The 26,588-nt window shown below is 35.9% G+C and overlaps 1 protein-coding gene across 3 annotated transcripts in view; it reads right to left on the bottom strand.

The window, feature by feature from the left end:
- The window catches only part of CADM2 (cell adhesion molecule 2), a 1,295,522-nt gene that overhangs the window by 159,697 nt on the left and 1,109,237 nt on the right, over positions 1–26,588 (bottom strand). For all 3 annotated transcript variants that reach the window (XM_005674789.3, XM_005674791.3, XM_018054195.1), the window contains one exon: positions 14,753–14,923. In XM_005674789.3, the coding sequence (XP_005674846.1) occupies positions 14,753–14,923 (171 nt within the window). The remainder of the gene's footprint in view (positions 1–14,752; positions 14,924–26,588) is intronic.

Below are 26,588 nucleotides of genomic sequence, written 5' to 3'. Positions count from 1 at the left end.
CCAGCCATTGAACCCAGAACTCCTGCATTGCAGGCAGATTCTTTACCATTTGAGCCACAAAGGAAGCCCAAGAATACCGGAGTGGGTGGCCTATCCCTTCTCCAGGGGATCTTGCCAACCCAGGAATTGAACCAGGGTCTTCTGAATTGCAGGCAGATTTTTACCAGCTGAGCTACCAGTTCTCATTTATAAAGAAGCACAATTACTTTCAAGAGACAGATTAATGGACAAAATATTAGCTTTTAAATTATTATTCAAAAATTTTAAATTGTTGTGAACTTGAGATGTAAAGATACCCCCTATTTTATTAGAGTGATTCAGTATTTGAATCAAAGTAAAGATATTGATCCAGTGGAATGGATTTTCTACTTTTAACAAAGATTTTAGTAATTTGAAAAGATGTGACATGACTGCTCTCCAAGATGTACAAAAAACTCTTAAAACTCAACAAAAAGAAAGACAAAACAACCCAATTTTTAAAAAAAAAATCATCAAAGATCTAAGCAGACACCTCAACAAATATATACACAAAAGGAAAATAAGCATATGAAAAGGTGCTCAGCATCAAATGTCATTATGGAATTGCAAATTTAAACAACAGTGAGATACCACTACACATTATTTGCCTGTGTGTGTGTGCTCAGGCTAGTCAGTAGTGTTTAACTCTGGGTCCCTATGGACTCTAGCCTGCAAGTCTCCTCATGTCCATGGGATTCTTCAGGCAAGAATACTAGAGTGGGTTGCTGTGCCTTCCTCCAAGGGATCTTCCTGACCCAGAAACTGAACTGACATCTCCTGCATTGCAGGTGGATTCTTTCACCCACAGAGTCATCTGGGAAACCCACACACTATACAGAGTGGACAAAATCCAAAAGAGTGACACCACCAAATGCTGATGAGTAGTTAGAGTAACAGGAGCTCTCATTCACTGCTGGTGGGAATGCAAAATGGTTCAGCCACTTTAGGTGATAGTTTGCAGCTTCCTGAGAACTAACATGCCTTCCCATAATAATATATATGTAGTACAAGACAAACATATTACTTTTTATATTCACCTAATTTATTTCCCTTTCACTAAAATGTGTTTTAATTAAAATTCAAATAACTTTACTCAAAGGAGTCAAAAATTTATGTTTATGTTACTTATGAATATATACAGTAGTTATTTTCATAATTGCCAGAAATTAGAAGTAACTGATCCCTGGGTTGGGAAGATCTCCTGCAGAAGGAAATAGCAACCCACTCCAGTATCCTTGCCTGGAAAATCCCATGGACAGAGAAACCTGGTAGGCTATAGTTCATGGGGTTGCAAAGAGTCGGACACGACTGAGCGACTTCACTTTCACTTTTTCAAGATATCCTTTAGTAGGCAAATGGATGAAGAAACACTGGTACATACAGACGGAGAAGGCAATGGCACCCCACTCCAGTACTCTTGCCTGGAAAATCCCATGGATGGAGGGGCCTGGTAGGCTGCAGTCCATCGGGTCGCTAAGAGTCGGAGACGAGTGAGCGACTTCACTTCACTTTCACTTTTCGCTTTCATGCATTGGAGAAGGAAATGGCAACCCACTCCAGTGTTCTTGCCTGGAGAGTCCCAGGGATGGGGGAGCCTGGTGGGCTGCCGTCTATGGGGTCGCACAGAGTCGGACACGACTGAAGTGACTTCGCAGCAACAGGTACATACAGACAGTGAAATATTGTTCAGCAGTAAAAAGAAATGTGCTATCAAGTCACAAGAAGATATATTGGAATCTTAAATGCATATTGCTAAATGAAAGAGGACAGTCTGAAAAGGTTATATCCTATATCATTCCAACTAAGTTAAATCCTAGAAAAAAGCAAAGCCACTGTCAAATAAAATATCAGTGATTATCAGGGAATTTGGGAGCACAAAAGAGAAATCAAGAAGTAAATCACAGGGGTTTAAGGACAGTGAAATTATTTTCTATGATATTATAAATAAGGCTATATGGCCTTATTCATTGGTCAAGAACTATACAACATAAAGAATGAACAATAAAGTAAATTATAAATTTTAGTTAACAATAGTCTATTAATATTAGTTCATCAGCTGTAAAAATTTTACTATAATAATGCAAAAGATTAACAATAGGAGAAACTGTGAGGAGATGGGATACCAGTGTATATGAGAACTTTGCTTTTCAATCCATCTTTCTGTTAAACAAAAGCTAAAAGAATAAAGCCTATTGATTTAAAAGAAAGAAAAAAAAGTCTATGAACCCAGATAGTAAAAACCATCTCTGCTGATATATTAACAGCTAATACAATAAAGCTGAATATATCCATAGATTATACTAGTTTTCTAACCATATGTTTTTCTCTAAAAAATATCTCTGTGTGTATTATAGTTCATTCAGAAAATAGGGCTAGCATAATCTGAAAGTACTGGGACCTTGAATAGGCAGCCTCTTAAAAAAATAAGCCGCTTTATCTTTTAAAAATAGACATATCTATTTTTTCCATGAATAACTGCTTTGCGGTGTTGTGTTTCTGCTGTAAGGTGAAGTGAATCAGCTCTATGTACACATGGATCCCCTCTCTATAGCTGTATGTACACATGGATCCCCTCTCTAGTGGACCCCACTCCCACTCTTCCATCCCGTCTCGGTCTTCACAGAGCACTGAGTTGAGCTCCCTGTGCTGTGCAGCAGCTTCCCAGTAGATAATCCATTTTAAACATAAAGTGTATATATGTCAATCCTAATCTTCCAGTTGATAACACTTATGTGTGGGATCTAAAATACAACACAAATGAACTTATCTGCAAAACAGAAACAGGCTTACAGACATAGAGAACAGATCTGTGGTTGCCAAGGGAATGGGGGCTAGGGAAGGGATGAATAGGGAGTTTGGAATTACCAGATGCAAGCTATCATACAGAGAATGAATAAACTAAAAGAACCTACTGTACAGCACAGATAACTATATTCAATATCCTATATAAACCCTAATAAAAATATGAAAAAGAAAATATATATGTATATATGTATAACGGAATTATTTTGCTGTACAATAGAAATGAACCCAATATGATGAATCAATCATGCTATGCTTAGTCTCTCAGTCGTGTCCAGCTCTTTGCAACCCAGTGGACTGTGTAGCCCGCTGGATCCTCTGTCCATGGGGATTCTCCAGGCAAGTATACTGGAGTGGGTCGCCATGCTCTTCTCCAGGGGATCTTCCCAACCCAAGGATCAAACCCACAGCTCAGATGGATTCTTTATCATCTGAGCCACCAGGGAAACCCAAATCAGCCATAATTCAATAAAAAAAGAAAAAGGTAAAGGAAAAGAGATTTATAAAATGGAATTAGTTATTAAATTGAAAGTTTAAAATACAAGGTATTAATGATTTATATTTATTTTCTCAATATTAGTTTTTACTTGCCAAAATCATTTCTGTCTCATTTTATTATCCAATTTTTATTCTATATTAAAATGACTTAAAGTTGTCTTCAAAACATACACCAACATCTATACTATACCTGGATCATATCATTTGGGGACCCTTTTTGACATATTTTTATGAAATTAATTTCTATGCTTAAAATAATAGTAAAACTTATAAAATGTTTTTTACATACCTATTTTATGATAAGCTTGATCCAAGAAAGACCACTTGAGACTATATTATTTTGACCTGTGAATTTGTTATGTTTTTAAATTATGGAATCTTTACTCACAAATATATACATTCTTCTTCACTGGGCTTTAGTAACACAAGAAATGTTAATTCTATTAATAATATAAATTTTACAGTAACACTTGAATTCCTGCCACCTAGATCACTTAAAATATTTGGTGATCCAGTTACTTTTAACATTTTGGTACTGCAGGGACTAAATAAAACATTCCCATTACATATATAGAAAATTAACTCATGACCAGCATGTGCTGATAATATATTACTATGGGTGATATACTAAATGAATGCATTTTCCCTGAAAAAGTTGAAAAATAGAGGTTTTACATTAGGCCAATTTTAATAATACAATTAAGTGTATTTTTTTCTAAGTGACACACATACACACACATAGATCATTTTATGATTCTAGCATGTATATGTTTTATGAGCTTGTTCTATTAAACACACTTCCAAAGCACCTTCATGCATAAATTGGCATTTTGTTAATCAAAACAACTTTATTTTATGTGGAAAACTTAATCTAAAGATAATTTTCATTTCACCTTTAACAGTTCTCCATTTATATCTGTGCTTTTGTACCATAGAAAATTTGTGGTAGATAAGATAATTAGAAAACCAACACTTTATAGATTAAGATGCCAGAGGAGTGAGAGATGCTACTTTAAAATGCAACTTGTAACATTCACCTTTATGTCTAATAAACTTTCAGTCATGCCTGACTCTTTACAACCCCATGGACTGTAGCCCACCAGGTTCCTCTGTCCATGGTCTTTTCCATACAAGAATACCGGACTGGGTTGCCATGCTCTCCTCAGAAATAAAGTTACAGACAAAAAATAATCAAAGCTTCCAAGCTCATTTGTATTCAATCTCTCCTACTATAAACAGAATTTTATTTTTTATTCTATTTTATTGAGACAAGTAGAATCAAAGTAGAAATGATCAAGTACAAGAGATGGTCCCGGAAAATAGTAGATATATATAGTCAAGACTTCAGTTCCTCTAGGAACAAAGCAATTCTCTCTAAAAGACCAAAATAAGAAAGGAAACTCTTTAGAAATACAAAATTTTAATATAACATGTTAAAAAGAAAAAGGATTAATTGTATTATTTATTTGCATGTTAACAAGAATGGAAATAAGAACCTCAAGAAGGTAAAGATCAGGACTGTAATTTGACCATTTAACTCCTTAAATTATTATGGAAATGAATCCAGGAGCTTTTTGGCTATTAAAAGTACATAATGGGTTTCTTATTTTTAGTCATTAACCTAATTGATCTCATTTAAACACACAGTTTCAGCACTGAATCTTCCTAAGTCACTCTCTCCATCCCTTCCTCCCTCCCTTCCTCTCTTTTTTTTCTTACTAGGTTTCTCACAAATTCTCACACTGAATTTATTTAGGCTCACAAGCAGGGGGTCTTCTATAACTTAAACTAGGTACTGTTTTAAAAGTTGATGTCTGTGTATGTGTGAATAGTTACTTCTTGTATAGGCAAATCATGGCAATGTTACACAATAAAAATACTAAACAAATATTATTGATAGCGTGAGATTTCATGGCTCAATGATTATGTATATTTATACTTTACAACACACATACACATAACACTTAAAACCTGGGCTCTTATTTATCCAATCGGCAGTTCAGTGTCACAGTACTAAAATGTTTTATCAAAACACTCATTATCCTGAAATATTCTACTAATCTGTCTCTTGTGTTTTCATTTTCAATAACAGTTGATTTTTACATAATTGTGTCAATATCACACACAGAAATTGAATGTTTAGTTATTTTCTTATTTTCCGTGCTTTTACATAATTCTTTCTGTTAGTGGAGATAACATATTCCTACTGAGAATTAAACAAAATACGACTCATACAATCTATTCATCTAACAATTGAATCAGGAAAATAAAATATTATTGTTTTAAAGGGATTTATATAAAATAGTAAGATGAATTGGAAATTCCATTTAAAAAAGAGTGACTTTTTCCACTGCTCAGGTGCATCACATGCTATTACCTATTGTTTGAAATCTGAAATCACTTGTGGTACACAGTGAAAAGTCTATATTTTCTTAAATTTCAAGTTTAAAGAAATTCTTTTCCATCTATGACATTAAAATCTAAGATTAATATTTTATAAAGCAATGAATGTTCCTGTGACATATTTTATAGGCTGAGTCCTACTAAACTGTATGTCGTAGTGTTACAGAATCAAAACATTTAGCTCTAGGAACATAATTCCTCGTCCAATGTGTTCTCATTATGCTCCTTAGCGCTATGTGTTTAATGCTTGTCTTATTTTTCATCAAACTTACCTTTCCACAATAACACAAAATTTTTATTTCAGGTACAGTCATAACTTCCCAAGTGCAGGAATATATACTTACTCTTGTCAGTTGCCACACAAAACAATGGCATCTCTTCTGCTCTAGGAATCCAAAAGCTGTTCCTCTATTCAGGCCAGTCTTAGCAATTAGTCATAATCGGGAACATTGTAAAATTTACGGAATTTCTAAATTTATGTCCCACAAAGTCTAGACTCATCATCTTTTTACTTTTCCAATTCTTCTTTCTAGTTTCCCCCACTTGCATCCACAGAATTTCCACATCATGCATACTGCATATGGGGACTTTATAGCATCATAATCTATTGTCTCTGGACGTATTCACTGAGATCCTTTAATCACTATTCATAGGTGTTTAGGAAGACCACACCCAATTTGATCAGTTTGCTTTAATTTTGATGCAAATTGGTATTAGATGTCCCTCTTCACTTTTCATTCTTCATTCATCCCTGAGGAATGGTCTGCATCCCTAGAGGAACATTTGGTATTATCATCAGATAGTTTTAATTAACTTCACATACTTGAATGATAGTATGTGAGATGCTAGAAAAAATAATTTAAATAGATCTGGTCTCTGCCTTCTAACCATTTACATATTAAACCATGACAGATGAGTTTTTATTTTTAATTGGCCATCAAGTATAATATTTGTCATGTAAAACTTCATAAAAATTAGGCAATTCAATTGTGTTCCTCCATGAAGATGAAGTTTGCTTAATAATGCACACTGAAATGTGATAAACAGCTAAAAATGCCCAGAAAGTATATACTTTCTGGGCATTTTTATGTAATAGTTCCATTTTGGACCCCCAAGAAAGTGAAAAGGACTTTGGAAGCTAACAACTGGCATCTTACAGCTCACCTTGAATAATCCCAACAGTCATAAACAATTCTCTGCTGCTGCTAAGTCACTTCAGTCGTGTCCGACTCTGTGTGACCCCACAGACGGCAGCCCACCAGGCTTCCCCATCCCTGGGATTCTCCAGGCAAGAACACTGGATTGGGTTGCCATTTCCTTCTCCAATGCATGAAAGTGAAAAGTGAAAGTGAAGTCGCTCAGTCGTGTCCGACTCTTAGCGACCCCATGGACTGCAGCCTACCAGGCTCCTCTGTCCATGGGATTTCCCAGGCAAGAGTACTGGAGTGGGGTGCCACTGCCTTCTCCAAACAATTCTCTAGAATCTAAAAAATAATAAGATAAAGTCACTCTATGCTTGGGGGGGGGGTGGAAAAAGAAAAGGCAAGTTTATTCTATGACCAGCTCTAAAAGAGGACAGAGACTAATATGTTTAGCAATTATAGAAATTAGCATGATTAACCTCATGTCTTTATAATAGCATGTCTAGTTCTGCTTTAATATTTGTGCTTTGTAGGTAAAAATTATCAGCATACACATTACTGAATTGTCCCCAATTCTGCCAGAATCTAATTCAGAACCCTCTTCAGAATACTGAAAGTGTTTGTTGCTCAGTTGTATTCGGCTCTTTGTGACCCCGTGGACTGTAGCCTACCAGGCTTCTCCATCCATGGGATTCTCCAGGCAAGAATACTGGAGTGGGTTACCATTTCCTTCTCCAGATTATCTTCCTAAATCAGGGATCAAACCTAGGTCTCTTGCATTGCAGGCAGACTCTTTACCATCTGAGCCACCAGGGAAATCCTCAGAATATTTAGAACAAACCTAAATTCTCTAACAAATCTCTCCTAACTCTTTCTTATGTACAACCAAAGATTCAAATCGTCTTCTGTATGATTTTGCTAGACTGTTGGTAGGTTTCTGGTGATCTCTGGCTGGTGATCTTTAACATTCTTTAAGACAATTTTTATTATTTTTCTTTTACTATGCGTTGAAAATTGCAGCTAGCCTAATAATCACAAATATTTTAAAACAGTCTTATTTGGCTTTGTATAAAGGTAAAAATAAAGTTAAAATTAAAATACTGATCATCAGGGTATTCTTGATATACTGAGTATGTAACATTTCATATTTTGAATGATATATTGATTAAATAAGAAGACATAGAAAAATGAAGGCGCTAGAGAATGAATGCTAATGTTTCCTCAAAGTCCCATACAGTCAGCAAAAATAGGACTGGGAGCTGACTGCGGCTCAGATCATGAACTCTTTATTGCAAAATTCAGACTTAAATAGAAGAAAGTAGGGAACGCCACTAGACGATTCAGATATGGCCTAAATAAAATCCCTATGATTATACTGTGGAAATGACAAATGGATTCAAAGGATGAGATTTGATAGACAGAATGCTTGAAGAACTATGGACGGAGGTTCGTGACATGTACAGGAGGCAGTGATCAAGACTATCCCCAAGAAACACAAAAAGGCAAAATGGTTGTCTGATGAGGCCTTATAAATAGCTGAGAAAATAAGTTAAAAGCAAAGGAGAAAAAGAAAGATATACCCATTTGAATGCAGAGATCCAAAGAATAGCAAGGAGAGATAAGAAAGTCTTCCTCAAGGATCAATGTAAAGAAATAGAGGGAAAGACTAGGTAGAGATCTCTTCAAGAAAATTAAAACACCAAGGGAACATCATGCAAAGATGGGAACAATGAAGGACAGAAATGGTATGGACTGAACAGAAGCAGAAAAATTAAGAGGTCGAAGGAATACACAGAAGAAATATACAAGAAGATTTTCATGAACCAGAAAACAACAATGGTGTAATCACTCACCTAGAGTCAGACATCCTGGAGTATGAAGTGGGTCTTAGGAAGCATCACGATAAACAAAGCTATACCAGACCACCTGACCTGCCTCTTGAGAAACCTATATGCAGGTCAGGAAGCAATAGTTAGAATGGAACATGGAACAACAGACTGGTTCCAAATAGGAAAAGAAGTACGTCAAGGCTGTCTATTGTTTCCCTGCTTATTTATCTTATATGCAGAGTACATCATGAGAAACACTGGGCTAGAAGAAGCACAGGCTGGAATCAGCATTGCCAGGTGAAATATCAATAACCTCAGATATGCAGATGACACCACCATTATGGAAGAAAGTGAACAGGACTTAAAAAGACTCTTGGTGAAAGTGAAAGAGGAAAGTGAAAAAATTGGCTTAAAGCTCAACATTCAGAAAACGAAGATATGGCATCTGGTCCCTCACTTTATGGCAAATAGACGGGGAAACAGTGGAAATAGTGTCAGAGTTTATTTTTTGGGGCTCCAGAATCACTGCAGTTGGTGACTGCAGCCAGGAAACTAAAAGACGCTTATTCCTTGGAAGAAAAGTTATGACCAACCTAGGTAGCATATTCAAAAGCAGAGACATTACATTGCCAACAAAGGTCCATCTAGTCAAGGCTATGGTTTTTCCAGTAGTCATGTATGGATGTGAGAATTGGACTATGAAAAAAGCTCAGTGTCAAAGAATTGATGCTTTTGAACTGTGGTGTTGGAGAAGACTCTTGAGAGTCCCTTGGACTGCAAGGAGATCCAACCAGTCCATGCTAAAAGAGATCAGTCCTGGGTGTTCTTTGGAGGGAATGATGCTGAAGCTGAAACTCCAATACTTTGGCCACCTCATCCGAAGAGTTGACTCATTGGAAAAGACTCTGATGCTGGGAGGGATTGGGGGCAGGAGGAGAAGGGGAGGATGAGGATGAGATGGCTGGATGGCATCACTGACTCAATGGACATAAGTTTGAGTGAACTCCAGGAGTTGGTGATGGACAGGGAGGCCTGGCGTGCTGCAACTCATGGGGCCTCAAAGAGTCAGACAAGACTGAGCAACTGAACTGAACTGAACTGAACTGAACTGAACTGAATGGAGGTGATGGAATTCCAGTTGAGCTAATTTCAATCCTAAAAGATGATGCTGTGCAAGTGCTGCACTCAATATGGCAGCAAATCTGGAAAACTTAGCAATGACCACAGGACTGGAAAAGGTCAGTTTTTATTCCAATCCCAAAGAAAGGCAACGCCAGAGAATGTTCAAACAGCTGCACAATTGCACTCATCTCACACACTAACAAAAATGCTCAAAATTCTCCAAGCCAGGCTTCAACAGTATGTGAACCATAAACTTCCAGATGTTCAAGCTGGGTTTAGAAAAGGCAGAGGAACCAGAAATTATATTGCCAACATCCATTGGATCATAAAAAAATCACAAGAATTCCACAAAAAATATCTATTTCTCCTTTACCAACTGTGTCAAAGCCTTTGACTGTGTGGATCACAACAAACTATGGAAAATTCCTAAAGAGATGTGAATACCAGACCACTGACCTGCCTCCTGAGAAATCTGTATGCAGGTCAAGAAGCAACAGTTAGAACTGGCCACAGCACAAGAGACTGGTTCCAAATCAGGAAAGGAGCACATCAAAGCTGTATATTGTCACCTTGCTTATTTAACTTATATGCAGAGTACATCATGAGAAATGCCAGGCTGGATGAAGCACAAGCTGGAATGAAGATTGCTGGGAGAAATATCAATAACCCTAGATATGAAGATGACAGCATGCTTATGGCAGAAAGTGAAGAACTAAAGAGCCTCTTGATGAAAGTGGAAGAGGAGAGTGAAAATGTTGGCTTAAAACTAAACATTCAGAAAACTAAGATGATGGCATCCAGTCCCATCACCATGGCAAATAGATGGGGAAATAATGGAAACTAAATGAAAGAATTTAATTTTTGTGGTTCCAAAATCCCTGCAGATGGTGATTGCAGCAATGAAATTAAAAGACCCTTGCTCCTTGGAAGAAAAGCTATGACCAACCTAGACAGCATATTAAAAAGCAGAGACTGCTTTACAGACAAAGTTTCATCCGGTCAAAGCTATGGTTTTTCCAGTAGTCTTGTAGGGATGTGAGAGTTGGACTATAAAGAAAGCTGAGTGCCAAAGAATTGATGCTTTTGAACTGTGTGTTGGAGAAGACTCTTGAGAGTCCCTTGGATTGCAGGGAGATCCAACCAGTCCATCCTAAAGGAAATCAGTCCTAAACACTCATTGGAAAGATTGATGCTGAAGCTGAAACTCCAATACTTTGGCCACCTGTTGGGAAGAACTGACTCATTTGAAAAGACCTTGATGCTGGAAAAGATTGAAGGTGGGAGAAGGGGACAACAGAGGGTGAGATGATTGGATGGCATTACCTACTCGATGGACATGAGTTTGAGTAAGCCCCAGTAGTTGGTGATGGACAAGGAAGTCTGATGTGCTGCAGTCCATGGAGTCACAAAGTGTTGGACATGACTGAGCAACTGAACTGAAATGAACTGAAAGTTTACATGTGGAAACCTAATAACCAATATGATGTTATTAGAAGGTAAGGACTTTGGATGCTCATGATTGGGATTAGCATCCTTACAAAAGAGATCCCAGAGATTCTTCTGCCATGTGCCTAATAGAAGATGGTCTACTAAGAGACAAGGTCAGGGTCCTCACCAGACACTGAATGTGCCTGCTCCTTGATCTTCAATTTTTGGTCCTCAGGATTATGGGAAATAAATTTCTATTTCTTATAAACCACCCAGACAATGGCATTTTTTTTTACAGCAGCCTGAACTAACTAAGAAAAAAGACAATTCATATTTATCTAAGGCTTACTGAATGCCATAAACTTCAGTTGTCTAGCTTGGTCCTAACAGATATTCTCTAATTTATAACCAAAGCTCAAGCACTTTCAGTAATTGTCACAAGGTCTCACTGAAAATAAATTTGAAATTTGGAAATAACTTCAATTTTTGGTCTAAAATATGCTTTTCTTCAATTCCATTTTAATGAGAACAGGAAGAAAATTAACGAAACTAATATTTGTGAAAGTAGTCTTAAATTTTTAATAAGTTAATAACTATTAAGCTCAACATTCATAAAACTAAGATCATGGCATCTGGTCCCATCACTTCATGGGAAATAGATGGGGAAACAGTGTCAGACTTTATTTTTGGGGGTTCCAAAATCACTGCAGATGGTGATTGCAGCCATGAATTTAAAAGATGCTTACTCCTCCTTGGAAGGAAAGTTATAACCAACCTAGATAGCATATTCAAAAGCAGAGACATTACTTTGCCAACTAAGGTCCCTCTAATCAAGGCTATGGTTTTCACACTGGTCATGTATGGATGTGAGAGTTGGACTGTGAAGAAAACTGAGCACCGAAGAATTGACGCTTTTGAACTGTGATGTTGGAGAAGACTCTTGAGAGTCCCTTGGACTGAAAGGAGATCCAACCAGTCCATTCTAAAGGAGATCAGTCCTGGGTGATCATTGGAAGGACTGATGCTGAAGCTGAAACTCCAATACTTTGGCCACCTCATGAGAAGAGTTGATTCATTGGAAGAGACCCTGATTCTGGGAGGGATTGGGGCCAGGAGGAGAAGGGGACGACAAGGATGAGATGGCTGGATGGCATCACTGACTCGGTGGACATAAGTTTGGGTAAACTCCGGGAGTTGGTGATGGTCAGGGAGGCCTGGCGTGCTGCAATTCATGGGGTTGCAAAGAGTCGGACAAGACTGAACGACTGAACTGAACTGAACTGAACTGAAACTAAGAATAAATAAAGTAATGTGAGCAATAATTAAAAATAATGATCTGATTGATATTTTCTCTGTTACAAATTAAAAAACATCTCGTCCTCCTGATACTTCTCTGATCTTTTCTCATGATACTCTCTACTTTACTCTCTAATCTGGTCTCACTGATATCCTTGCTATTTCTAGAAACATAAAAACAACACACACGTTCCAGGACATTTTTACTCGCCTTCTCTGTTACTTTTTGTATATGTATTTATTTAAAATTTAAACATACTAATTCAGTTAAAATATTTAAATGTATTTATGTATATATTATATATAAATAAATTTTATATATCATATAATATATTCATATAAATATTTCTAATACTATATTTAAATGTGTTAAAACTATATCATATTATGATATAGTATATAATGATATAATTTGATGTGATATTATATGTGACAAATTATATATTTATATATAAATACATCATATATATGTTACATACTAATACAAACACATTTGCTATCCTTGACTTCCATTCTAATTTCACTCACCACTTTCCTGCTTTGTTTTTTCCCTCACACTTAATGCTTATCATTCTATATGTTGTATTTATTTTGCTTTTCTGTCACTTCCACCTAGAACAGATGCTATAAGGGAACTGGAATTTGTTGCTGTTTGTGACAGTGGTGTGGAGAAGGCAATGGCACCCCACTCCAGTACTCTTGCCTGGAAAATCCCATGGACAGAGGAGCCTGGTGGGCTGTGGTCCATGGGGTCGCTATCACTAAGAGTTGGACAGGACTGAGCAACGTCACTTTCAATTTTCACTTTCATGCATTGGAGAAGGAAATGGCAACCCACTCCAGTGTTCTTGCCTGGAGAATCCCAGGGACAGGGGAGCCTGGTGGGCTGCCGTCTATGGGGTCATACAGAGTCGGACACGACTGAAGTGACTTAGCAGCAGCAGCAGTGATAGTGGTGATTTTGGTACTTGGAGACAATCTCAACTTGTTTTGTTAAAGTTGTACTTTTTTGATCACCTCTGTAACCCCAGTGCCCAAAAGAACACCTGTTTCATAGTAGGTACTTGATGTATTCTTACTAAATAAATAAACAAAAACAAAATATGAGACATAGAAGACTAGGACCTAGGCAACATTTAAGATTTAATGTAATTTCATACCACACACACACACAAATCCTAAACTCAAACTGTAATTTATCACAGATAACAAACTCCATAAAAAAATCTCTAATATTGGAAAAAATCAAGTAGTAGGATTCAGAAACATAATTATTTGTGTTATACTTTTCAACTTTGTTATATATTTCAGTTCATTTCTCTTCATTTTAATAAATATTTATAGATCACTTGCTATATCCCAAGGATATTGCTTGAAAAAATCAAGTAGTAGGATTCAGAAACATAATTATTTGTGTTATACTTTTCAACTTTGTTATATATTTCAGTTCATTTCTCTTCATTTTAATAAATATTTATAGATCACTTGCTATATCCCAAGGATATTGCTAACTACCAACTTACATGATTGTAAGTTGAACATTTGCTAGTTGTGTGAACTTGGCCAAGTGATTCAATCACTATAATCTTCAGTGATCTTATTCATAAACTGAGTAAAGAGAGAAGTAACTGTTCATCAGGCTGTTATGCTGATGCCCTAACATAAAATAATACAAGTTAAGATGAGGCCAGCAAAACATTTCAGTACTGCCCAGGATGACCAGAGTCATCCAATTTATGTTCTTATCATTTGTGAACAATAATTATATTGATTAAAAAAAACATAATAGATATGTCCTTGTGTTCACAAAGATTTAGCATATTTTTAAAAATAGAAAAATATGTCTAATTTTAAAAGAACAGATGTGAAGCCATATTTGCATATAATAACATTACATTTAGAAAGTTTATCAAGGCTTTCTCAGATTTCCACCTCTCATTGATTGCCAAAATTTCTGATCTTCCTGGCCAAAATTTGGAAGATAATTAGGAATGTTAACCTTTTGATATCTCCTTGTTTTTCTATTTTGTCAAGAATGTACAAGGACTCCTTTCCTTTGGGTGTGATTAATATTATGGAGGTTAGTTTTACTTCATTTGGCTGCAGATTTTGCTGTACACTTGCTGTAATTTCCATGTAATTTAAAAATAATTTTAAATGTAGATGCGGAGATTTGTCACCACGATAGAGAGTTATGGAATAGCATTTACTTACAGTGTATTTCTAGCACCTGCATGGCCACCTGAGGGGTAGCATTGAGAGATTCATGGTCTACTCTGCAGATGACCGCCACGCCATCATCACTTCTGTCCACTCGGAAATCCAGTGTGCTGCTGACCGTGAACGTCTTGCGATTTGCATCCTCTTCCTTTAAATATTTTACATCTGAAAATAAAATATAAAATTTAAAATTCTGTGAAATTCTCTTTGAAATGTAACAGATCTCATTTACTCAAGACACCACTGGAAGCGCTTTCTCCTTATCTTTATCCAATTATAAGAAGCAAATATTTGTTAGTTTGACATTTAACCCGTTTCAAGTAAACAGAAATAAAACTACTTCAGATATATATTTTGAAAGTTAAATACAGAAATAAAAGGGCAAGTCATGGCCCGCTTTTTAATACTCCATTAGCAAAATCAGGCCATTTTACAATATTAGTCTCTTTTCTTTAGATTTAGATATTATTAAAAGATAATCTTGATTTTCTGAACCACAAGCACAGTGAGAAGAGCCACCTGGGTATGCCTAAAAGGAAGTACAATGCATTTGAGCTATGATTTTTAACATGAACAATGTGAGGTCAACATAATTGCTAAAAAATACCTAAAATGAGAAAGTTGTCATCTTTGGTAGAGAAGGAGGACAGTCATGTGAACATTTTGAATATTCAAATATCTATCTTTCTATATATATATTTGCAATGAAATTTCTGTTGAGATAAATGCTTTTCACTTAGCTGAAGAATTTGTTTCAGCCTGAATGAGAACACTTCCCTCAAGATGTGAATTTACATATCAGTATTTAAACTTATTGTGCACTGATTCAGATTCAACATTAAATGGTGCACTTAGGGATTATTTGTTCTCTATGGAAAAGAGATTTAATAATATTTTCATTTAATTTGAAATTTCTCAAATCTAAAGTAGCTGATAAGAAGAGGGTAATTTTAATGGATTAGAAATCAAAATGATAGTCTAAGGTTAAAATACCATTTTAACAAGATCTTAAATATAGTTGAAGGAGAAAGCTGTTCCAATTTCTTAGTGTTTCAATTCAAATGAACAATGATATGTTTAGGAAAAGAGTTCTTTTGCATAAAATATTTGATTCTAGCATGTATTAAATATGTTAAAGCTATTTAAAAATATATCAATGATAACAAATTAACATAAATTCAGCTTTTCTATTGTTGTGCTCTATGCAAAGACTTGACTTGAAAAGGATATTGAATTTTATGTATTTGACAGGAAGATATTTGCATGGTCCATTGAGTTTTACTTATTTCCAGAGAAGAATGTCTTTATCTTATTGATTTTAAAAATAAAGTAAAATTAATAAAGGATGCACTTAATTGCTCAGCCGTGTCTGACTCTTTGCAGCCCCATGGACTGTAGCCTGCCAGGCTCCTCTGCCCATGCGGATTCTCCAGGTAAGAGTAATGGAATGGGTTGCCATTCCCTCCTCCAGGGGATCTTCCCAATGCAGGGATGGGACCTAGGTCTCCCACACTGCAGGCAGGTTCTTTACTGTTTGAGCCACCAGGGAAGCCGTAATAAAGGATAAGCCTAGATAAACATCCCATGTCTTGTTTGGAAAATATCTGTTTATGATTTTGTTCAGAAATATCTAAGTTAAGATTTTTACCACAAAAAATTTTATGAGATTTTGGCAGATTTTCAGAGCAAGAATTTCTAACATTTGGAAAGAGAGGAAAGAGCATAGTATCTCAAATCTATTTCTTAACTATAAATTAATCATATAGGCTATAAGGCTTTCCATCAACATGTCTACTATGAAATATCTCATTTTTGTTAACCAAAGTCATTTCTGAGATTTTTGCATTTGAAAATTAGATTCAACTTCAGTTAAAAAATATTAGAGTGAAAGAGGAAATGATCTTCTTTTAGTCAAAATATGTCAAGCTAATACAGATGTATTTATAGTTCTTTGGCATATTAAAAAAATGAAGCTCTCTTACTTTTCAATGTCTCATAAATTTATACAAATTGTTGTCTCATTTTTATATTTTGTATCCTTGCCTATAAATCTATGCCAATGTTTTCTTGTTGAAAGTTCCAAGCAGTAGAAATTTAAGAAAATTTAGATCTCTTGACAAAATACTTTTATAATTATGTTACACAATATGTAAGAAATTATTCCAAAATATTATTTATATTCTTTAATTTTAATAACAGCTGCATTTTAAGAACCCACACATCTGCTTCCTTCAACTATTTCCTTCACAAAAATATCATTTTTATGTAATATTAATTGGATACATAAAATCTGATAGCAATTGTATATAACAAAATATTAATGAGCATCATTCAAGCAGAATAAATAAAAGTATAATTTGTTGCTTTTAATATTAGCTTATGAGACATCTTATAGGGTTACTAGAAGGCATAAGATAAACAGGAAAAAGTACTGAGAAGAGCCAGTTGTAATATCTTTGCCCATATTTCTGCTGACATCCTCCTCACCAAACAGGAAATAGCACTTAAAATTCATTTTCATTTTGCTTTCTAGCTTTATAAAGTAACTGATGTATTACATAGTTACAGAATTCATAGAAATTTCTTCATGTGGCATAGTTAATCTGTTGATTCCATATATGTTCTTGTTTCATGCTCTGTATTGTTTTAGAGAGTTTCTGTTTTTTTTCTTCTTTGGCAAGTCACAACATTACTTCATTGTTTTGTGATCTAAAACAGTGTTTCTCAAAAAATGGAATGTGCATCTGAATCATATTTGACTCTTGTTAAAATGCAGATTCTGATTCAATAGTGGTGAGGTAGAGCCTAAAAGTCTGCTGTTGGCCTACAGAACTATTTTCAAGAGCAAGGGCATAATGTATGCATCATCACTGTAGGTGACATGACCAAAGGTGAGTGAATACTGGAACTAACTTGACTCATCTTTCTCCCTCTCTCTCTTTTTATTGCCACTCTTTGTAAGCTTAGCATTCCTTCACTATTTCAACATATATTTCTCCTTTTTATTTACATTTTTGAAAATAGTCATGTCACGTATTATATAATGTGTTGGTTCAATGGCCAGTGAAGCAAAGGGCAAACATTAAACACAGGAATTTGTAGGATTACTTTTTATTATATCCTGGAAGTCACCCTTCCATCTTTTTCCAAAGGAGATTATGGACATGTGAGCACTTGCTCTCAAGTAATCGGAAATATGATTGCTTTTGGTTGGTGGTGATTGTGTAATTCAGTAAGATACCATGGGGCCTGGGGAGGTGGAGTGGCAAGTCTTCCTCTATATCCTCTGCTTTAGCTCCTTTCTAAAGTACCTGCTGCTGCTGCTAAGTCACTTTAGTCGTGTCCGACTCTGTGTGACCCCATAGACGGCAGCCCACCAGGCTCCCCCGTTCCTGGGATTCTCCAGGCAAGAACACTGGAGTGGGTTGCCATTTCCTTCTCTAATACATGAAAGTGAAAAGTGAAAGTGAAGTCCTCAGTCGTGTCCAACTCCCAGTGACCCCATGGACTACAGCCCACCAGGTTCCTTCATCCATGGGATTTTCCAGGCAAGAGTACTGGAGTGGGTTGCCATTGCCTTCTCCTTCTGAAGTACCTAGATAACAGTATTTGATGCAAATTTTCTGAATTCTTTTGCAGATGTGAACTCCCACCTGCCTCAACCAAATGGAAGACGTTAACTATCTGATGACCCAGAGCACATCAGTCAGTTCAGTTCAGTGGCTCAGTCATGTCCGACTCTGCAGCACACCAGGCTTCCCTGCCCATCACCAACTCTCAGAGCTTGCTCAAACTCATGTTCATCAAGTTAGCGATGCCATCCAACCGTCTCATCCTCAGTCATCCCCTTCTCCTCCTGCCTTCAAAATTTCCTGGAATCAGGGTCTTTTCTAATGAGTCAGCCCTTCACATCAGATGGCCAAAGTATTGGAGCTTCAGCTTCAGCCTCAGTCCTTGCAATGAATATTCAGGATTGATTTTCTTTTGAGATTGACTGGTTAGATATCCTTGAAGTTCAAGGGACTCTCAAGAGTCTTCTCCAACACCACAGTTCAAGAGTACATAAGGACTAACATTTGCTGAATCCTGGAGGGGAGCTTGAGCCTTTTTAGAACGTCAGTCACCTCATCTCCTTGCATGACCATGCAATAAAAATTTCTCTGCTCCAAACTCTGACATTTCAGTTTGTTTGGCCTCACTGTGTGTCATTGTTGAGCACAGAAGCTTAACAGTTGCAAATTGTCTCACTATACTACTGTGTTTACACTGCATGCTTTAGAAATCTTCTATAAAGAACTGTTTTTAAATATCTGCCTGAAAATTCCTCACGTATGCTTCTCGATGAAAGTTATTTTCTTGAAACTTTCATGGTGAAGTCTAAAGTAAAGATTTTCTATCAATATTTATAGTATGTATCTGTATCAGAGAGCTGGATCATAAAGAAAGCTGAGTGCCAAAGAACTGATGCTTTTGAATTGTGGCGCTGGAGAAGACTCTTAAGAGTCCTTGGGACTATAAGGGGATCAAACCTGTCAATCCTAAAGGAAATCAACCCTGAATATTTGAAACTTGAAACTAACACAACCTTGTAAATCAGCTATATTTAAATACAAATTTAAAAATTAAATAAATAAAAAACCTGAGTCAAGTTATCCAGGGAATGAAACAAAAGGTTATCTGGACACTTTTACATTCAAATCTCTTTAAAAAGTCAGATCTCAGGAGATATCTCTAGATCCATTTTTTTCCCCAGATTTATAACATTAGGTTGCATGCATGCTAAGTCACTTCAGTTGTGTCTGACTCTTTGTGACCCTATGAACCTTGACCTGCTAGGTTCCTCTGTCCCTGAGATTCTCCAAACAAGAATATCTGAGTGGGATGCCATGCTCTCCTCCAGGAGAGCTTCTTGATCCAGAGATCGAACCCATGTCTCCTGCATGGATAGGTAGGTTCTTTACCACCAGCACAACCTGAGAACCCCTAATATTAGGTTGCCTGCCTCTGTATCTGGAGCTTCTAGCCACCTTTGTACTAGACTTTTAGAAGGAATATCCTTCTAAGGTGAAGTTTCTTTGGATGTTACTTTTCCTCCACAATGGTTCCAATCACCCTGAGCGTTGTGATCTGAACTTTTGTGATGTATTTCCTTTCTGCTCTTTAGTGACTTTGATTTCCTTTAAACAGATCCAGAACGTATATAATCCCAATTTTATAAAAGGAAATCTTTTCCTGAATCCTAGGTTAGCCGTTTCTTTCAGACCTGCACCTGAAGACGACCAGTTTCCTTTTAAATGATTGCAAAGCCAATAAGCCACACTTGGAACAAGGTAGGGATTTAAATACAGTTCTGTCTTCTTGCCAATACTAGAAGGATCATACATTCTCATAACTGGGATAAAGCTCTTGGAATTTTGTAGTATATTTTGTGACTTCTTCTCAACTATTTGGGCTTTAAATTTTTGGGTCATGAGCAAAGTTGTAAGATCTTAGTGTATACCCCAAATTTCTATGCTTATATGGAATATGAACTCTGCTGTTGTTTTCAGAGTCTGTGTTTGTAGGTGTTTTTTGAAGAATCAAATAACAGTTTCAGCAAAAGATTTCAATAAATTTATTCTGAATCCATACACTGTTATTAATGGTGCTTTAAATGACACCATTGTTAGTAAGCTGAAAGAAGGTCTTCTTGCCATACAGGAGAGACAATGTGAGCATAAAATAAGATAACTTGTTTTTATTGCCAAAAACTTGGAGTGACCATATTGGATAAATGGGTATATTATATAATTCTTGTTTAAAAGAAGCTGTATAGATCCAAATTTATAAAAGTGAATGCATCATTTTTAGAAGGCAATCAACTCTCCCATTACTTAAAAAAAAATGACATAAAGTAACTATGCCTAGTTAACATAGATGTCAGTAACATAGATGCATATTTTAGAACTAATTTGTCTTGAAGGGATTGTTGGTACTTTTTCTTTTCTTATGGCTTGAGTGTACAACAGGATTTTTTTTTCAAATCATCTTTTATTAATTTTTTTACTATTCAAGGTAAGCATTTGGTTTTATATCTGCTTCAAACCTTCTCCAGACCAAAAATACTGAGGCCATGTCTTATATAGTAAAACTTTAAAGTCTGGCAACCACTTTCATTTGTTCACTGGAGAAGACCTCAAAACAAATTCCTGAAGCAAATTTCAGTAATGCCTATGAGTATTCCTTCATACTGGAGAAGGCAATGGCAACCCACTCCAGTATTCCTGCCTGGAGAATCCCATGGACAGAGGAACATGGCAGGCTACAGTTTGTGGGGTTGCAAGAGTCAGACACAACTTAGCGACTAAACTACTACTACTAAAATTCACACTGGAGAAAGAAATGGCAACCCACTCCAGTATTCTTGCCTGAAGAATTCCACGGACAGAGGAGCCTGGAGGGCTGCAGTCCACAGTGTCACAGAGAGTCGGACACGACTGAGTGACTGACACACACAGATACACACACACACACACACACACACACACAGATACACACACACACACACACACACATACATATACACCTTCCTTCATACAACTCCAACTAGAATGCAACAGACTTTTACAAATCCTTTCTGCGATAGTCTACTTTTACAAGAAGGTGCCACTCATAATCCTGGTTTGTAAAGCTGCGGCTGTATCATTTACTAGCAATGCAAAATGTTTGTTTACTTGACAGGGAGTTTTATTGATGCTCGGTTCTTATTAATAGATTTCAAAAGCTCAGATGAGCAAAATAATATTTACAGAGGACTGATAAAGGGGGCATAATTTATTTATCTAAATATTCTAAAATTGCTTTAACTTTATTCAGATGAGTCAAATGTTATAGTCTTTATCAAATTCCTCATAAATGTTACCCCACAGGTATATATTCAGAGGTGATATAAGGACCCACTCTATGATATTTATTGTATATAACTTGGTGGTGGTTAGTCCCTAAGTTATGTCTGATTCTTGTGATCCCATGGACTGTAGCCTTCCAGGATCCTACATCCATGGGATTTTCCAGCAAGAATACTGGAGTCGGTTGCCATTTCCTTCTCCAAGGGATTTCTGGACCCAAGAATCAAATGCAGGTCTCCTGAATTGGAGATGGATTCCTGCATTGCAGGTAGATTCTTTACCGACTGAACTTATTGTCAAATTATTTCAATACATAGACTTTTGTCCAAAACATATGAACTCAGAGAGAAATTCTCTTGACTCTTGGAACCATGAAATGTCAGATCTCTTGTACAAATGGTTTGTGAACATAGTACTTAACTCATCATGTCTCTCTTTTTGTACCATCTAAAGTCTACTAATAAAAGCTTGTGATTCACCACTGGCAAATGTGAAAATGTGAAAAGCTTTATAACAAGAGTGCTTATTGATTTCACTTTAGGTTTCATCTTATTTTTCTGCAATAATTTAGCGGTTGTATCATATTCATGTATCAATTCATTCATATTACCTTTTATGTTATCAGTATTTTTGTATTTATGCAAATCCTTCTATAACATGAGGTATGAGTCACTTTCCCTCAAAAACATTGGATGTAGTTCAATCATTGCTTGATGGCTCCAAAAATTTAAATATTTGAATAGAAAATTTCTATTAAGATTACTTTGGAACATCACTAAGAATACTGCTCAGTTTAGAAGAATTATCAGGAAGGAGAGTTATCTTCTCTTTAAATTTTTATTTAATTTTTATTTTTGAAGTTTTTTTTGATGTATAACTTTTTAAAAAGTCTTTATTGAATCTGTTGCAATATTGCTTCTGATTTGTTGTATTTTTTATTTCCTTTTGCCTTTCTGGCTGTGAGGCATGTGGGATCTTAGCTCCCTACCAGGTGTAGAATCTGTACCCCCTGCACTGGTAGTTAAAATCCTTACCACTGAATCTCCAGGAAAATCCCCACAGTCATCTCCCTTGAAGATTATTGAGGTATATAGTCTTAGATCACTTTCCCCCAAGTGATTGCTTATTTCTATATTTAATTCTATATTTATATTTATTTAATTATCTATTTAGTGGTGTTCACCTTACAAGAATATCAAGAACTGGTTTGCTCAGTCCAGGAAAGCATTCAGAAGAGAAAAGAGTCACTTCCTTTAAAGTTATTAAGGTGAAGACAGAGAGCAATTTAACCTAAATGACTCACTTATTCTCCATATAAAAACCTTGTGCTCATATCATGTGTTAGATGACATGTTAGATTTTGTATGTGAAAACCTAAAGAAAGAAATCCCAGTCTGTTGAGAGAGACAGATATGTAGCCATGGTATTTAAATATTTTAAAGAACTTTTAGTGTGTTCAAAATACCAAAGAGAAAAACAGTTTAAAGATTCATAATAATCAGATACACTCCCTGATCTTTACCCTATCAGATACCTCTTTTGAAAAAAGTATGGCAGACAGACTATTTTAGAAAAAAATGGCTCATTAGGAAATTAGTTCTTAATTGTGACCACCCAAGAGATTAGCTGGTTCTCAAGAAAATCTTAATTTTATTAGCACATTCTTTGAATATCCAGTAGCAATATGAATATTACTTATTACTTCTGTACCACTAATGTAATGAGCTGAAAACCAGAGTTTGCCAGTTTTAGCATAGTTTCCCTCTTTCTGACTTACCTGCCTTGTTCATGAGCTTTGAGGTAATAATATACTCAGCATACTTGCGGAACTTATCTTGGGCACTTTAGGCTTAGTTTATACCCTATCAAGTGTTCACAAATAAAACCTCAGAAGAAGGTAAGGTACAGAGAAATAGAAACATTTTTTTATATTTAATCCCAGAGCACAATTTTTTTTATTTGAGACTCCTTAATATTTTGTATTTAACAGAATTATAGTAATTAAATCTAAAAGTTTTATCAACATGTAAAAATAAATCTGTAACCCTCTATAGTGTCTGTACTTGGTGAATTTGACTTCATAATGTTTGCCATAATCAGATTTTTGCTTTTTAATAGTAAATCCTTCTTCAATGTAATTTCTTTTGTAGATATTCCTTACCTAGAAATTGCCATACTCTGTAGCCTAAGGCAATGGCACCCCACTCCAGTACTCTTGCCTGGAAAATCCCATGGATGGAGGAGCCTGGTAGGCTGCCATCTATGGGGTCACACAGAGTTGGACACAACTGAAGCAGCAGCATAGCCTAATTAAATTAAGTATGATTAAACCTGAAGACATATCTGACCCCCAGTTATATGTAATTAAACCTGAAGAGGTACCTGACTCCCAGTACCTGACTCCCAGGTGCATAATATCCAGGGTAGAAAGTATGAAACTTTACTCCCATACAGAACCAATGTAGTTAACTAGCCTGTTTCAGAATCTCTCTCATATATCTCAACGCGATTTAAAACCTTGAAGAGTTCAAAGAAACTGAAGTAAAAATACATACTTGAGCACACACATATACAAACATAGGCACACATATATACGAAAGCTAATTTCAGGAAAGCCATGATTTAGCTGATCTAATGAGAGAATATGATTAATGATGTACAGAAAATGTGAGCAAAATAGAAGAAGAAGAAGAGAGCAGGGTGTTCTTACAGACCAAAGAAACTAAGTCACTATGAAGCCAGTCAATCAGTGAACTATTTATATATCCAGGGAATAACCTTTACAGTAATAAATAGGTTCCCCTGTGTTCCTTTCACTTGACAGTGGCCAGAAAAACCTTATAATAACCTCTTTCACTTGAGAGTAGGTTGAGTGAATCTCAGTGCCATTAAACAAAAGTTTAGACATGAAAAATCAACTATCACTTGTAACCTCTTCTAAGAAAAGATTTTATATTTTGTGCACTATATCCTTAAGCTGACTGAAAAATATAATACCATCTGACTGAAAAATGTTATAAAAATGATTACCTAATTCTAAGCCTGATGCCTTAAGGTAGGCACTATAATTGCATAGATTATAAAGTCCTTCCTTCTATTGAAGATTGAAAGATTTCTTTTATTTTCTATTAAAATAGTGTTTTAATGCAGGTCCAAAAGATGATAAAAGATGGCAGAAAAAATGTTTAAAAGCCCATGAACTAAAGTAAACTCTATAACAAAAATTTTTTAAACTCTATCCAGTGAAGTAAATTCTATAAGTAGCAGGCAAGTGTGACTCCTTTGAAACACTTATGTAATTTTCTAGCTATCAAAAATCCAGTTTATGAGATCTTGTAGCATTTAGAAAATATAAGAAAAATAAACATACTCCTTATCAACCTATTTTGAAAATGAGTCATTTGCATCACTAAAACATCTGTAATGTGACATCACCCTTCTGAATACAAGTTTCTCTCTACTGCCTACCACCATTATTTTTCAGGGGTTACCTTGTTTTCTGAAGAACACGGTATTTTTGAATTCTAACTACACACTGGAACATTCATAAGGTTCAATACAATTCATGTATTCTTAAATAAAGTACTATTTTTCATTTACTCTTCCTTTATTCTATTGTTATTGTTCAGTCACTAAGTTGTGTCTGACTCTTTTCAACCACATGGACAGCAGGATGCTAAACTCCTCTGTCCTCCACTATCTCCCAGAGTTTGCTCAATTCATATCCATTGAGTCAGTGATGTTATCCAATCACCTCATTCTCTGTGCCTCCCCACTTCTTCTTTTGACTTCAATCTTTCCCAGCATCAGAGTCTTCCAATATACTGGCTCTTCACACCAGGTGGCCAAAGTTTTTGAGCTGAAGCTCCAATTCAAAAGCATCAGTTCTTTGACCCTCAGCCTTCTTTTTGGTCCAACTCTCACATTCATAAATGACTACTAGAAAAACCATAGCTTTGGCTGTATGAGCCTTTGTCAGCAAAGTAATGTCTCTGCTTTTTAATATGCTGTTGAGGTTTGTCATAGTTTTCCTTTCAAGGAGCAAGGGTCTTTCAATTGCATGGCTACAGTTACCAACTGCAGTTCCCCTTCTGTTTGCATGAAGAGATGTGACTGCACACCATAATCTTAGTTTTTCGTATGTTGAGTTTCAAGCCAGCTTTTCATTCTCCTCTTTCACCCTCATCAAGAGACTCTTTAGTTCCGCTTCACTTTCTTCCATTAGAGTGATATCATCTGCGTATATGAGTTTGTTGGTGTTTCTCTCAGCAATCTTGATTTTAACTTGTGATTCATCCAGTCTGGCATTTCACATAATGAACTCTGCATATAAATTAAATAAGCAGGATGGCAATGTACAACCTTGCTATACCCCTTTCAGTTGTTCAATGTGCAGTTCTGTTGCTTCTTGGTCTGCATACAGGTTTCTCAGGAGGAAGATAAGGTGGTCTGGTATTACTATCTCTTTGAGAATTTTTCAGTTGGTTGTGATCCGCACTGTCAAAGGCATTAGCCTAGTCAGTGAAGTAGAAGTAGATATTTTTCTGGAACTTCCTTGCTTTCTCCATGATCCATTGAATGTCGGCAATTAAATATCTGGTTCCTCTGCCTTTTTTTAATCTACCTTATACATCTGGAAGTTCTCAGTTCACGTACTGTTGAAACCTAGGATTTTGACCATTACCTTACTAGCTTGTGAAATGAGCTCAACTGTATGGAAGTTTGAGTATTCTTTGGGATTGAAATTAAAACTGACCTTTTCCAGTCTTGTGGCCACTTCTAATTTTCAAATTTGCTGACATATTGAGTGCAGCACTTTAACTGTATCATCTTTTAGGATTTTATTTACTTTAAAAAATTTCATTTATTTATTTTTTAATTTTACTTTACAATGCTGTTTTGGTTTTACCATACATTGACATGATTTTAAATAGCTCAGCTGG

Source organism: Capra hircus, chromosome 1, assembly GCF_001704415.2.
Source record: "Capra hircus breed San Clemente chromosome 1, ASM170441v1, whole genome shotgun sequence".
Classification (NCBI taxonomy): Eukaryota; Metazoa; Chordata; class Mammalia; order Artiodactyla; family Bovidae; genus Capra; species Capra hircus.
This window is presented reverse-complemented; position numbering and strand designations above follow the sequence as displayed.